We start from the raw sequence: 15,341 nt of genomic DNA, 5'->3' as shown, positions 1-15,341 counted from the left end.
TCGTCATTGAAAAGCAATAATATTTTTCAGATTAATTTTTATGCAATAATTTTTCTTAGGACTTTAATTTTTGAGAGGCTAATTATAATCAACCGTATGGTTCTAAAAAAGGCTTAGAATTTTGATAAAGGCTCTGTTTATAATATTTGATTTAATTTTGAAGACTTTTAAGGGAATTTCATTTCTTCTTCAGTCTTTTTCAATGACTTCTGCCATGAATTTCAAGTGACGCCAATTGTTTTTCTTCTACTTTTCTGACTCCCACTGTGGGCACCTCAAAAATGAGGATTAGAAGCTTCATGTATGGTAGTTGATTCTCGCCGCCTGGTGGGTACAGAAAGAGATGGGAGTTGGTTACCTACCCATCAATGATGGGATGTACTTTCCAAGGGAAAGGTTGAACCGTGACCGGTGATTACCTTTAGGACTCATCACCGGACTTATTATTCTTTTAAATCATCTAAATTATTATATGAATAAATGAAATAAATAATGTTGATGCATGGCTATTTGAAATTGAAATAATTATTCCTAAAATATATATCCTTTGAATTTACCTATGACCTGTGCGTCGATTAAAGGATTAAATTTATGAAATAAAATTTAATTTATATTAATCTAGCGTTTTTTCAAAAAAAATTTGAATATAAAGATAAATGGTTGAATTTCATTTTGTTACACTGAAAAAAAAGCAAAGACAAAAATGAATTTGTGATTTACTTAAAAAGAAAATTGTTGAACAAAACTCTTACATACATTACATTAAAAAATTCACTTGTTATTCTTCCTGGTGAGAGTTACTTTTCGTAAATTTCATGGATTACTTTTTGACAACTATGTAACATTATTTCTTTTTAGATATCTAGAATAATGGTCTCTACCTAATAAAATGCTGACCAAATAATAAGTTTCGTTCTTTCAAATAAGCTGCTATCATAAAGAAACGCTCATTATTTGAATCATCGCTCGTAAAATATAGGGAAGGGACTTTCCTATCAGATTGTCATTTACGCTATCATAACGGTTTTTATGCTAGGACGCAGATTTGAAGCTTCCCAGTGCTCGTTAATGTTCAAGGCATAAACAAAAATTGCTCTGAAGATCTAATTTTTGATAAAAATAATCAAAATTCTTTAAAATAGACAGTGGTGGATATCTCAATCATAACCTATCTAAAGGATGGAAATATTAGAAATAAAATGTGTATTCTTTTGGCAGCACCTGAATACCTCCAAATCTAATACTGCAATATACTAATACTGCAATATGGTATAGCAAAAAACAATGATAAAGTTTATTTGGAATTGTACTTCTACGAAAATTGTCGAAAAGACTGTTACATAAGAATTTGAATTTGAAGTTTTTTTTAATTTCCTGTAATGAATAAAACTGAAATTATAATTTTACTTTGGTGCCAACATTGTGTCAATCCAAAACCAAAGAAAAAAAAATTTGCTGTTACAACTTCTGCAATAATCCCATGGAAAATAGTAGCCTCTGTTTTAATATCATTTTCATATAATTCATTTTCATCTCAGAATGATCACCAACGCCATTTCAGCAACTTATTTGCCTTTTGTAAAGTATTTCTGGCAGTTTGAATTCAATTTCAATATTCTAAGAAAATATAGAACAACTTTCTGTGTAATTTCTTCATTATTTTTCCTTTATCTGCCCTTTTCTTGTTCTGAAATTTTGCCACAACCTGCATAACTTGGTTACTTAGTAGAAGTAGTAAAAAACTTTCCTGGAAAAAAAAGCTATCGTATAACGTTTATCAAAATTTAAAAATTCTTTATTATTAAATAGAGAACTCAATTGAGAGGTAACATTTCTATGCTGTGAAATCCTTTTCCTTCCTTCATATCTCTATCTAAAATAATTTTCTACCATTGCCAGACTGATTGAAATGTGAAATCGTTTCATGGAACAGTTGAAAAATATTAATATATAGCTTCATGACACAGACATTTAATACCGTCCAATAACAAATTATTTGAGACAAAAATTGCATTGCTGTGAAATTATAGATGAGTGACATTATAATTCTCGTATTTTATTTAGAAATTTATTAGTCGTGAGTTATTTTATTTAGAATTTATTAGTCATCGTGAAAGTCATGTTTACAAACGTATCTTCAAAATTTTAAATGTTTAAGTCAATTGGATCAATTGAGCAATTTAAGTATCCAATTTTTTGAGCCATTAAATATTCAATTTACAAGACAATTTAAATGTAGAGATAAGTTACTTAAACCTGTTTAAATTATTATGAATTTTTTAAATTAGACATTTATGATAGCATTATATTTTTTTAACTATTTCTTTGCTCACTTACTGCCAGACAAAGAAATATATTTTTTTAGTTATTAGCTTTATTTTCATTCTGAATCTGAGCAGAATTCAAATTTTGTTTCCCACTTCAATTTATGAATTGAAAATAAATTTGCATGATGCTTTAAAATGTATTATTTATACAGTTATGTTAAAGATAAACTAATTTGTAACTTGGTAGCTAAGCGAAATAAACATTGTAAGGAACTGAAATTCAGAAACGAAATTCACGTCCTCCCCCCCCCCCCACACACACACCTTATTCTTGAAAAAAAAATGTCGAAAACTCAATTCTTGAGAAAAATATGCATAACCTGAGTAACACATATAATGCAGCAAAAATACTCTAAAATAGCTGTAAGTTCTGCTGACAAATCTCTGTCTACTATGTTTTATTAGTAAATACATAGTAATAGACCAAAGATGTCCAAACCATATATCATGCAGCAGTATAAAATTTGTATCAAATTTATATTTCTTTTGGGAACGCCCCGAATACGTAGATTAGAAATTTTTCAATAAGCGAGCAGGTTCGAGCCTTGTCTGAGAGTATAGCAACTTGTCTACTTGTCCATTATAATTATACAGTCGAGAATTTAACAGCAAATAATAAGCATACTTTTTTCCTAATGTATACGTTGACTTAATATATACGTTTTCAAAAACAATCATATAATTCTTTAAAAATTTAATTTGTATTTCGTAAATACAAGATGAATATATATAACTAGCCTAATACATTTTTACTGTCTCGTACATAAAGTAAACAAAGAGAAAGTACTGCGATCTAACGAATCTCCACATTTTGCATCTTCCCAAGTCTTAAAAAAAGAATCATACTTGGATATTTTCTGTCTATGAGCATGATAACTCAAAAACGCACAAATCTAGATGGATATAGTTTGGTAAGTGGCATTTAAATAAAAACAAATTTAGGAAGTAATCTTTCAACAAGAAGTGTTCTCCATCTGATTGTAAACATGTGGTCCCAATAACTTAAAAACACAATGAAGTAGAAAGATGAAACGACTTTTTTTTATGATTTTATTATGAATAGCAATATCAAATTGACCAAAGTATATATTTGTATATAATATCAAATTGTAGTGGACCAAATTCATTGAACATGATGGTCATTCGGATAGATGTAATTTGATACGCGTTTTTTTCACGAAAATTTTTAATTTGTATCGAACTTTAGCTGCAATCAGATAAAAGGAATCTGTTTTGCAGACTTCTATGTTACGAAACACAAAATTCACTATATTGTGCTAGCATGCATTAAACTTGAGAGGAGAGCATTCTCATTGTTTATTAAAACGTTGATTTGAAAAATTAATATTCATTGCTCATAATTGATAAAAAGAAAGTACGATTTATTGCGAGAAATTCTGCATTTAAATTTCCGACATTTCATTTAATATTTTTAAACTTTTGCTCATAAAAAATATTACGAATACTGTTTCATGAATTTAGAATTCCAGCGCTCTCTTCCCAAATGTTTGCGTTGTAGAAAAAGCATTTTCAAAGCAGCGATAAATTTATTCTGCATTTAAATTTTCAGCATTTCATTTAATACTTTTAACTGTTACTCATGAAAATATTACGAGTATTGTTTCATGAATTTAGAATGCCAGAACTTTCTTCCCAAATGTTTAAACTGGAGAAAAAGCATTTTCAAAGCATTTATTCTATTTAAAAATATCAATCTTCGCATAGATTGTCAAAAGATGCTTAGGTGTTTCAAAGAAGTCAACGGCTTTATTTTTTTTCAAGTATCCTGATCGGGTGAAAATAATATCCTTTGATGCGAGCGAAATATTTGCTTTGGGATATCCGCTCAATGAGTTTTTAAAAGAGTTCAATGTTCAGTTGGCAATGGGCCTGTCTCTAAATTTAGAGTGTCCTCCTGTCGAACTTAGATGTAATCAGCTCTACGCGCAAAATAGAGCACCCCCAATTCTTCAAAAATATTTTGTTTACTAGGAAGTGCATTGTTACAAATACCTGAAATGAACTGGTTGATGTTTTATAACATACTTGTATTATGTAATATGCTCTGCATTGTGAATGATGAAATGATGTTTTCCTTACTTTTCAATTTATTAATGATGATATTTCTCAACAAAAAAAGAGAACTACTTAAAATTAATTTTCTTGTGAAGCATAAAATACAGTTTAAAAAAAAGAAATAATTTTTAAAGCTATAAGATAGTATGTTCGCTACTTCATTTAGCAAAATTATTTTCAAGAAATAAAATATAACAGCTTAACATGTGGCATCTTGCATAACTTTTAATGCGATTAATGTTATAATGATGAAATTGTTATGTAAAAATGCGGAAAACTTCAAGTTTAATAGCTTGGAAGCCTCCATAATAAAGTAATAAATCTTTAAATGTATTTGCATATAAGTTTGCAATTTATATATAGGGCATTTTTTTCAAAAATAAATAATGCTGTTTACTATTCTCCTTTACAAAAGATTTCACGCCGATATTGTTGTAGACACAAACACAAACTTCAAAAACCATACAATAATGCCATTTGCCACACCCTTTTGCAAAGATTTCAGGTCAATATTACTGTAAAGACAACCCTAAACTACGAAAATGTATAACATGCAAACTTTGTGTTCCTTGGAGGCAAAAAGAAATTAAGAGTCTCGGTGATCTGGTGGCAAAGACTCGATCTTTGATAAACATAGACACAAAGTCCGACTCTGCTGTCAAATATCCTCCCTTGGGTGTGGTGTGAGGCGCCGAATCCAAAATAGCCCTCGTCTGACTTAGAGACGAAGCATTAATCAAAGTTAGTTAGAAAGAATAAATAATAACTTCAATGTGTACCTTAATTTATAAGCGCATGAAACGTTTCATACTTCTGTTAGTCAGTATTGTGTAAAAAAATAATTTCATGCTTGTTTAAGACATTGAGAAATTTAGCATTGACAACAAATGTCTTCTGTATTTCTTTAATTTAAAATTCTTTTATAAGACGAAATGTTAAATTTGCAGGGGATATTTGTATTTGTATTACATTGTTATTTGCGAAATGTATTATCTTTTGTAAATATCAAGAATCCCTTTATATATTATATCATTTTTGGGAAATTGGATACGCGTCATATTTCTTTTCACCTAAGCGATATATAGGGTGTTCATTAATTATTGTCGGGGTTTCCGTACCTCATAACTTTCGAATAAAAAATATTACGCAAAAACCGATTACATATTCGTAAATTACAACTCAAAGAATTTTATTAATGATATTAAAGTGTAAAGCTTGCACAATTTGCACTTTTTAGGCATTCAACTGAAGGTGATTATGTATTCGTAAATTCTCTGAACAAATTTTGACTCGAACTGAGGATGATGAAAATTACCTTCGGAAATGGTTCTTCAGTGACGAATCCACTTTTCATGTGTCAGAAAAAGTGAATAAACATAACTGTAGAATATGGGGCACGGAGAACCCGCACGATTATCAAAAGTCAAAATTTGTTCAGCGAATTTACGAATACATAATCGCCTTCAGCTGAATGCCTACAAAGTGCAAATTGTGCAAGCTTTACACTTTAATATCATTAATAAAATTCTTTGAGTTGTAATTTACGAATACGTAATCGGTTTTTGCGTAATATTTTTTATTCGAAAGTTATGAGGTACGGAAACCCCGACAATAATTAATGAACACCCTATATTTCATTTAAAGAATAATGTTTAAAAAAATTTTTCAAAAAACTTCATTTATTTATCATCCTTTGTATTCCTCTAAACCATTGTTTGGGTTTTAATGTGAATAATGCGCATAGTGTATAATCGCATCCGTGAATCTGTTTTTCATAATGAGGTTTACGAACGATAACTTTGTTTTAGGAATGAGACGAAAAAAAGCTCCCAAAAAAACATGCAATGTTAAAGTACGAATTACCAGATAAATGTTGTAAGAATTTTTAAGGGGAGCGAAGCAAAACGTTTATTGTGAATTTATTTTGCTGGTTAATTATGGGTATATTCGAAAGATTTAATAGCTAAAAAGAAAATATTCCCTTTAATTAGCATTATACAAAATGAATGTATAATTTCTAGAATGCTAAATTTCCATATGACAGAATCATTAAATAAAGGAAGAATTATTATGAATTTATTTTATTGGTTAATTGTAAGTGTATTTATTGGGAAATTTATTATAACCTCAGTACTGAATACTTAGTACTGATCATTTAATAGTGTTGAGCATGTAAAGTTGATGCAAGTCAGGAGCAAGTTGAAGAGAAACGTGGTAGTGAAACAATTGGTTTTATTTACAACTAGAAAGGCTTGGCGATTACAGAAAGTATTAAAGTATCGGTGCCATATTGAAAATATCGATATCCGATAACTTTGACGATTTTTGTTGTTGTTATTTATAAAACCACTTAACATTTCTTTCTAAATGTATTAGAAAAGCAGATTACAGTGATTATAATACACTTTGTTTGAAGCACAACCAAACCGGAAATTGCATTCTAAAACAGAAATTGCCCTAAAAATTGTAATATTTTGCTATTTTTCTTATCTTTACATATAAAAATGTAAAAGATATATATGGTGGGAATTTTGTGAAAATATTAGAATGTATTGGGAATATATATCAAAGGTTTGTAGTTCTCTTTCGAAAACAGAAAAATACGCAAAAAGTCTTGGGGGAAAGCAAAATTGACCCATTTCTACAACCGAAGATAGTATGCGATCTTTGGCTATCATGTGATCAACGCACAAAAACTAGAAAACCAAATATATATTTTAGACGTTGTTGTTTTTTTTCCAACCGATGGATGATAAAATTTGGCATAGAATAACAATTGTAGTCATAAGAACATATATAAAATTTAATTTATTTAAATCATTTCGTTTTTGAGTTATCACGTTTACATGCATGCGAAATGTGGATTAACAGGTGGGGATCCAGTTACCGTCACTCTGACGACAGGATGAACCTCATACGAAAGGAGATGCACTGCAGCCGATTGATAATGAGTTTCAGGATTCAAAATTAACTCCTGCCCCATAACTGTCACGATGGCAATCGTTTAGAATATTCCATGTGCCAGGAGTCGAAAAAAAAAAATGTGAAGTACAGTAAACAATAGAAGAAGGATATAAAACCGGTATTACTGTCGTAGGAAAAAGTTACATAAAGCTCGTAATATAAAAATTTAAATATAATTTAAACGTGATTACAGTTTAACTTATTAAAGTGTTCCTGTCTGAACTTCATGCTTCTGTGGGTTTTATTTTGAGTTTCGTATTTTTGATAAAAATATTACTTTACATTTTTAATGAATTGATGGAGGCTTTTTGAAAAAAAGCTTTTACAACAATGGGAATCCTAAATTTTTAAGTTTCAAAGGCTTTTGCATCCAGTTTTCAAACATACTCTTCTTTGTGTTCATATGACAGTAGAGAACAAGAAAAATAAAAAGTCAAATACGAATATCTTCTCTGTTAAATCAGATATAAAATCAAAAATACAATTATCTTCCCATTTAATTAATATAAATTTGCGATAATTTTCTGAATAACTTAAATTAACCAAGTAAGTTATCAGTAAAAGTATTTGCAAATGCTGCAATAGCATTAAAGAATAATATTTTGTCTCCAAACGGACAACGCCAAGACATTAAATTCGCAAGATTCTCTCATGATTTCTGCCCAAATTGTTCATCATTTCGAAAAAAGGTCATTATGTCAGATAAAACAAATGATTTGATGTATTGTGCTCCAAATCAAAGAGTATTTGCATTATAGAAGCTCGGAATCATGACTTGTGAAGAACATAAAAACTCCATTTAAGAGACTAATGGATGAGGTAGGATTTGTGGCGTAAAGTTGAGTAGTTTCGAGAATATTGACATTACAGATCGTCTAGACTTATTTTTTCGCACAAGACAGATACTGAACTTGTTTAATTTTCAGTCGTCAAGCAAACTGTTGCAAGTGATATACGTAAAAAAATTAACAATTCACTCCTATTCACTTGTTACCTAATCACTTAGTCATTAAATTTACTACGAAATGCATTGGGTTTTACCATTAGAATTAATTAATTAAACTATTAGAATTTTATTTATCAGCAGAAATAATGTCTCTAATCATCCTGCAATTAGGTTTAGTATTTTTCCCTCTCGTATCAGGCTACATGTGACTATTAAATTTACTATTAAAAACAAAATGCCAGAAAAGATACTCCTACGGGCTGTCAAAAAGAGCCAGAAATCTTATCTCCCGATGACTTGAAACGCAGAACTCTCTTCTTTATTATTCCACCAAAATTCCCATTTACAAAAGGTTACTTTGTGAATTCGTCTTCTATTGAATCAGAGATTATACATTGGCGGAAAAAAAATCCCAACACCAAAAAAAAAAACTTGTGTTAGATAAATAAAAATTTGGTAGGCATGTTTATATATCTGAAATTTTGCGCTTCGCGCATAATTGTGAGTGGCTCTGGTAGCGCCACTCAGAATTTGCATATCAGGTTTGCTTTAAATGTTCGCTGTGAAGTTCGTGAGCGTTATTTATCTTTGAAATTTGACGTATTGGGTTGATGTTAGCCAAGAATGCCTTTAAGAAGACGAAGAAGCCATTATCAACAGCTCACCGAGTTTGAACGACATCGTGTAATAGGGTTACAAGAAGGTGGATTTTCTTTCCGCAATATTGCAGAAAGACTTAGCCGGAATGTATCCACTGTGCATGATTGTTGGGAGCAATTTTCAAGATATGGTACTGCCTCAAAAAGACCGGGCTCTGGGCGAGCACGTGGTAATACTGAGAGGGAAAACCGCCATATTCGGCGTACGGCTGTGGAGCATCGTACTGCTTCTGCGGCAGAAATTCGAGCTGCAGTTGATACCACAGTGACACAACGAAATGTTAGAAATCGGTTACTTCAAGGACAGTTCTGAGCCAGGCTCCCGCCCTGCAATGTGCCTTCCACTGACTCCAAGCCATTGCAGTTTGCGAGGCCAGTGATGTCAAACCAGAGCTCATTGGAGAACGGAGTGGAGATCTGTTGTGTTTTCTGATGAAAGCATGTTCTGCCTTGGTGCCAGTGATAGCCGCATGTTGGTCAGAAAGAGATCAGGGGAACGTCTACAACCTAATTGTCTGCGGCCTAGATACACAGAGCCTACACCTGGAGTCATGGTCTGGGGAACAATTTCCTATGACAGCAAAAGCAATCTCGTTGTTATCCCAAACACACTGACTGCAAATTTATACGTCAGTCTGGTAATTTAATCTGTAGTGCTACCATTCGAGAACAGCATTCAAGAGGGAGTTTTCCAACAGTATAACGCTCTCCCTCATACCGCTGTTGTAACACAACGTGCTCTACAGAGTGTCGACATGTTACCTTGGCCTGCGAGATCATCAGATCTGTAACCAATTGAGAACATATGGGATATCGTTGGACGACAACTCCAGCATCATCCACAGCCAGCACTGACTGTCCCAGTATTGACAGAACAAGTACAACAAGCATGGAACTCCATAACACAAAGTGACATTCGCACCTGTATGACACAATGCATGCACGTTTGCAAGCTTGCATTCAAAATTCCGGAGGATACACTGGCTATTAATGTAACAGCATTTCACATTTTAAATGCATTTTCTAGGGCTTAAATTAACCTGTGATCTTGAAAATTTAATCAATTTAACATGTTAACTGGACAAATGCATTGTCTAAATTTCGTTACAATGATTTTTTCTTGGTGTTGAGTTTTTTTTCCGTCAGTGTATATATAAATAAGTATTTGCATTTTCTTAAATGCTATTTAAGTGATGTGTATGTTCGTTGGAGTAATGAAAGCATTTTTTTTCTTTGCAGACCACAAAAGCTGTGGCGAAGGCCACCATGATAAAACGTCCCAACTGCCCGACGGTGCTCTCATCATCGCTTTGTCCCAGGACCCGGTCACCGGAGGAAGTGACAATCCAGAGGAAAGACCGACCTGGAGCAAGAAAGCCGATTTCCTCCTTTCCATTATCGGATTTGCTGTTGATTTAGCTAACGTGTGGAGGTTCCCTTACCTCTGTTACCGCAATGGAGGGGGTAAGTGGCGAGACAAATCAAATAAAATGCTTTAAGCAGCAACCTTTTAACGTTAATAAGGATCAAGAAAGGATTTGCAAAGATCGCGGAAAGCTCAGAATAGATGAAGGGATGAATGCATTGAATAGTAAAAGAAATATATTTAGGCACAATACTATCAAGTCAAGATTAATGAAATTTGTATTTTTGCCTTTTAAACAGTATCAAGATTATTTTATTAGAAAATGATAAAAGATACTAGGATAAACATTTATCAGATATCATTATAAAGTAAAATGCTAGACATGGTTTTGCATATAGTTTTTTCATATTCATATTAATGTATAATAAACAATATAAAAATCCAAAAGTCGTAATAACGAAGGTTTGAAACACTATTATGATGATGTTAATAACTATATAAAAAGCTAAGTTTTTTTTCTTTGTTTAAACTTATATCAAAGCAAATTGAGGTAACTTCATATAGGGGAAACTTAAAATTGAAGCTTTTGCCATGCAAAAAGCAAAATTAAATAATTATTAAGCAGCTAATAAATAACTTTTGTATCTTAAAATAATACTTGCCCAAATTCTGGGTAATTCTTAATTTAAAATTTTAATCAAATCATTGGTATTTAATTTGTGTGATAATAAAACCAATTTGATTTCTATCAAAGGTTTTTTTTAAGTAACAAAGCTCATTTACACTGAAAATATCCTCAGTATCCATCAAAATGTTCAATCATATCCAGAACCGGATTATCAAATATGCATAAAAGGTAGCTACCTAAGGTCCCTGGAACTTTAGATGGTCTATCAACACTAAAAATATTTGAAGTGTATTCAATTTGGTTCAATTTTTTATTTCATTTCATTTACAAAGTTGTGCTCCTTTTAAAGCTTATAAAATTATTCTAACAATAATCCTAGATAATTACACTTAGTAAGTTTTATGTTATCTATATTATTCTAAAATATATTTTGCTTTATAAATTAAAAAAATGTCTCATCTTAAAATTAAATAATATTTAGATAGTATTAAAAAACTTTGTGATTTCTTAAATATTTTTAATTTTCTTCTAAATTTTAATTTTAAAATTAAATTTGAATTTCTATTCACCAGATAATTAATCCAACTCTCTTCAAGATGAGCGTCTGTTGAATTTTTTTTAAATTTCAGTTTGTCAAAAAATATACTTAAAATTGTTTATACAGAAATTAAATCAAAATAAATAAAATAAACATCTGGTTTAGGAATTTGGAGAGAGAAAAAAATTCACAAGATATGCTTAAGGGCTTCTAGGAGGTTAATTCGACTTTAAGCAAATCTCAGCTCAAAAACAAATTCTCAGAAAAGACAAATAATACCACGTTTCAATTTGACTAAGTATTCAAGAAAAAGTAGAGAAAATAATACCACCAATTGAATGAGATGATCAAATACATGACTGTTGCAAATTCGATATATTTTAAATACAAATCTTTAAAAAAATTCAAAAAGGAGTCTCAAAAAATACCCTTTTTTCAAGTCACGTAACATTCATAATTTTAATTGCAAATATTTCCTCCAATTTTACAGATAACTGAATAAAGCCTTTTCCTGTGTTTTTATTATGATACAATGTACATTTTTCTATTGGATTTTTAGACCAATGTCCTTTATTTTTTGAGTTATTTTCATAACTTCCTTATTGCGCCGCTAGGAGAGCTGTAATCTCTCAATAAGTTCAGCATAATCACTATACTATAGATGCACGTTACTTCCTAAGCTATTCAAGACCCCGTTTTAAATTTAACGGACTTGAAAGAATTCACCGAACATCCTGTACATAGTTCATAATTTCAATTGCAAATATCTCCGCCACTTTTACAGATAACTCTCTGAAGTCTTTTCCTATATTTTTATTACGGTATAGCGTACATTTTTTGTTGGAGTTTTAGGCCTATTTCCTTTATTTTTTTAGTTATTCTCATAAAATCCCTATTTCGCATCTAGGGGCGCTGTAACCTTTCTCTGTAAACTCAACATAGCCATTATACTATAGGTGTAACTTATTTCCCTGCTATACAAGAAGCCATTTTAAATTTGCAGACTAAAATAAATTTCCAATCACCCTTTATATACAGGGTGAATCTAAAATCATGGACCAAACCTTGAGGGGTGGTAGAGCTCACTATAACAAACAATTATTGTAGAGGAATATATGACCGGAAGTGACGCGTTGAGGCACAAACACAAAAAATAACACACGAAATGAAAAATATTGTTTATTTACAAAGTCGTCGCAAAATGTTTTTTTACAGCAATGTCTGCAAAAAAATACTCAATATTGCAGCCACCGACAGTAATGTAAGCTTGGTAGCGTCGGTGGAGTGATTGGTGAACAGATTCCCATACCCCGGGTATTTCAAGTACGCATGCAACCGCACAGGATAGTCGAGCAACGAGTTATTCAATGGAGTCTCGCAAATGAGAGCTTTCAAATGCCCCCAAAGGAAAAAAATCGAGACTCGATAAATCTGGCGATCGCAGTGGCCAGCGGACTGGTCCCCACTCCCAATCCAGCGCACCCCAAAAGTAGCATCCAGCAATTTCCAGCAACTCTTTTAACATTTTCTGTACGGAATCACTGGTTAAGTTTCCTGCTAATGAACATTTTATGATTCCGTTAATGTGTTATTTTTTTTTCTGTTTGTGCCTCAACGCATCATTTCCGATTATATATTTTCCTATATAATAATTGTTTGTTATAGTGAGCTCTACCACCTCTCAAAGTGTCCCATGATTTTAGACTCACCCTGTATATATATATTCTGCTATTCAGTGAAATGAAATTCGAATTTGTGCTTTAATTTACAGCTTCTTTTAAATATTTACTTCATTTTTAAACCATGCTGCTTTCAATAAAAAATATTTTTATTTGTCCTCTCCATTTACATAAATTAAGAAGAACCCAATAACTGCATCAAGCAGTTTTTCAAATGATATGAAGACCAGATGAAAAAATAACTTTCAACTAAAACTTTGCACGTTTATTGTTTTTGTATTTAGTCAAAAATTCTTAAGAAGTTTTATTCTGTAGTCGCTTTAAAATAAAATTAATTAATAGATAAATATTATCATTCAAATAAGCAAGAATTTCACTCTCGAAGGACTTTATCTGCCATTTCTTTAATATTAAAATTTAGCCATATCCTTATTGAGTATTAGAGACAGCAAATCTTATACGAATAAAACTATGTACAAATGCTCTGATCTTGCTACTATAAATGTATAAATCTAACAAGTGGAAATGTATAATTCTTACTAAATACCTATGTATAAATCTTATATGTCAAACTTTATAATTTGCGATATCATTTTCTGAACGTCAATCTTTCTTCTGACACAATTTAAGCACATACCTTGGAAATTCTATATAATTCATTATTTCAGCTCATACGCGATTTTAAACCTTGAAAAGACAGTTCGAAGTCAGATCTGATGGGAAAAGCAAGGAATTACGAAAGTCAGTGGACTTCACTGTCAATCCGCTAGCGTTCATACTGACAGCAAATATCGGAAGTTCTTGATAATAGGGGAGAAAATGAAAACTTGCTTTTTCCGATATGCAGGCGACCTTCTTTTTATGATTAGAGAAAAGCGTGAGCGGCATATCTTACGGGAAACCAGGTTTTTAAAGATATGATTTCTGACAGTTTGAGCTTGCAATCGCTTTTATCAGGCTGATTTCCCATATTTCCTACAGACTGCATTTCCATTCTTTGAGGAAAACTTTCTCTTTTTGTATTTTTAGTAGCTTTGGATTTCTAACCTTACTGTAAATTCATGTCCACTACGAAATATTGGTTTCACAAATCTTGAAATATCAGAAAAAGTGAGCGGTCCTATTTATACCTATAGCTAATATAAAGTTTTGAAAAAATGCTTTAGAAATTTGATTTTTTCCATCGTATTTACTAAAGTAAAAATAACTCACATTTAAATCAGTATTTTTTTATTAGATTAGAGTTAAATTTTAAATAAAATGTTTATTACCGAATAATGTGCAGATTATTTTCTATTTAAAGTGGACGCTCTTCTGGGGGCCACTTTTTTTATGTGTGCTAGTAATGAATGCGAGCATGAGTAATATTTATTTATTTTTTATTATGTAGGCTTGTATTTAGAAATCGAAAGGGTTTATAAACATGTTTATGAATAACATTGACATATTTCTTTATTTTTTCTCTTTGTAGATCGTCCGATTTTGTAATCCGATTTTAATGATTAATTTTAATTTGAGTGTTTCTGAATATTATTTGCTTATGAGACTGCAAACTTCAGATTTTCATTTTTATGCTAATGATTGTAGCAAAGATTAATGTGACCAGGGGTCTGTTAATATTTTTTCATGATTATTTTATTTTTTATTTGGCATTGCATTTCCGCGGAAACGCGGATTGCAGCGTTTTCGGAATCGAATTTTATAATTTTTGACCGCTTAATTTACTTTTATGTAAAAATAATTCTAAGGTATTTTTAATACCTCAGACATGTTTTGTATCACTTTATTCATTTTATTGCTCATTATTTAACTTCGCGGTGCTTACGTTTGGCAGAATTCATTATTTCGTAAAGTTTACCTTTTTTTAAGTGTGTCTTTGTTAAACTTTGCCATGCCATATCTCTTTCTATCAGTGGATCACTATTTGTTTAGAACCAATTTTTGTAATTATTTTTGATATTACAACATATTTACGTCTAAAATATACTCCAAATAATATTTCTTTATTACTTAAGCACTCTTCCAATGCGCATAAGATTTTCTATTACATCTTTCTTTAGTTAATATGTGACAGTTATATTGTTGTTGTTTGAGATATTGTTGCTGTTGTTTCTTATGGCACTTGCCATGGACAAGCCCGCTGTTACGAAGACAGCGA

General features: G+C 31.2%; 1 protein-coding gene across 1 annotated transcript in view; it reads left to right on the top strand.

Annotated features, from left to right (window-relative positions):
- LOC129960508 (sodium-dependent dopamine transporter-like) overlaps positions 1–15,341 on the top strand; it is a 172,377-nt gene that overhangs the window by 101,697 nt on the left and 55,339 nt on the right. The window contains exon 3 of the mRNA XM_056073984.1: positions 10,212–10,436. Within this exon, the coding sequence (XP_055929959.1) occupies positions 10,212–10,436 (225 nt within the window). The remainder of the gene's footprint in view (positions 1–10,211; positions 10,437–15,341) is intronic.

The sequence above is a fragment of the Argiope bruennichi genome, chromosome X2, assembly GCF_947563725.1.
Source record: "Argiope bruennichi chromosome X2, qqArgBrue1.1, whole genome shotgun sequence".
NCBI classification, from domain to species: Eukaryota; Metazoa; Arthropoda; class Arachnida; order Araneae; family Araneidae; genus Argiope; species Argiope bruennichi.
Note: the sequence above shows the minus strand (reverse complement) of the source record. Positions and strands in the feature narration are given on the sequence as shown.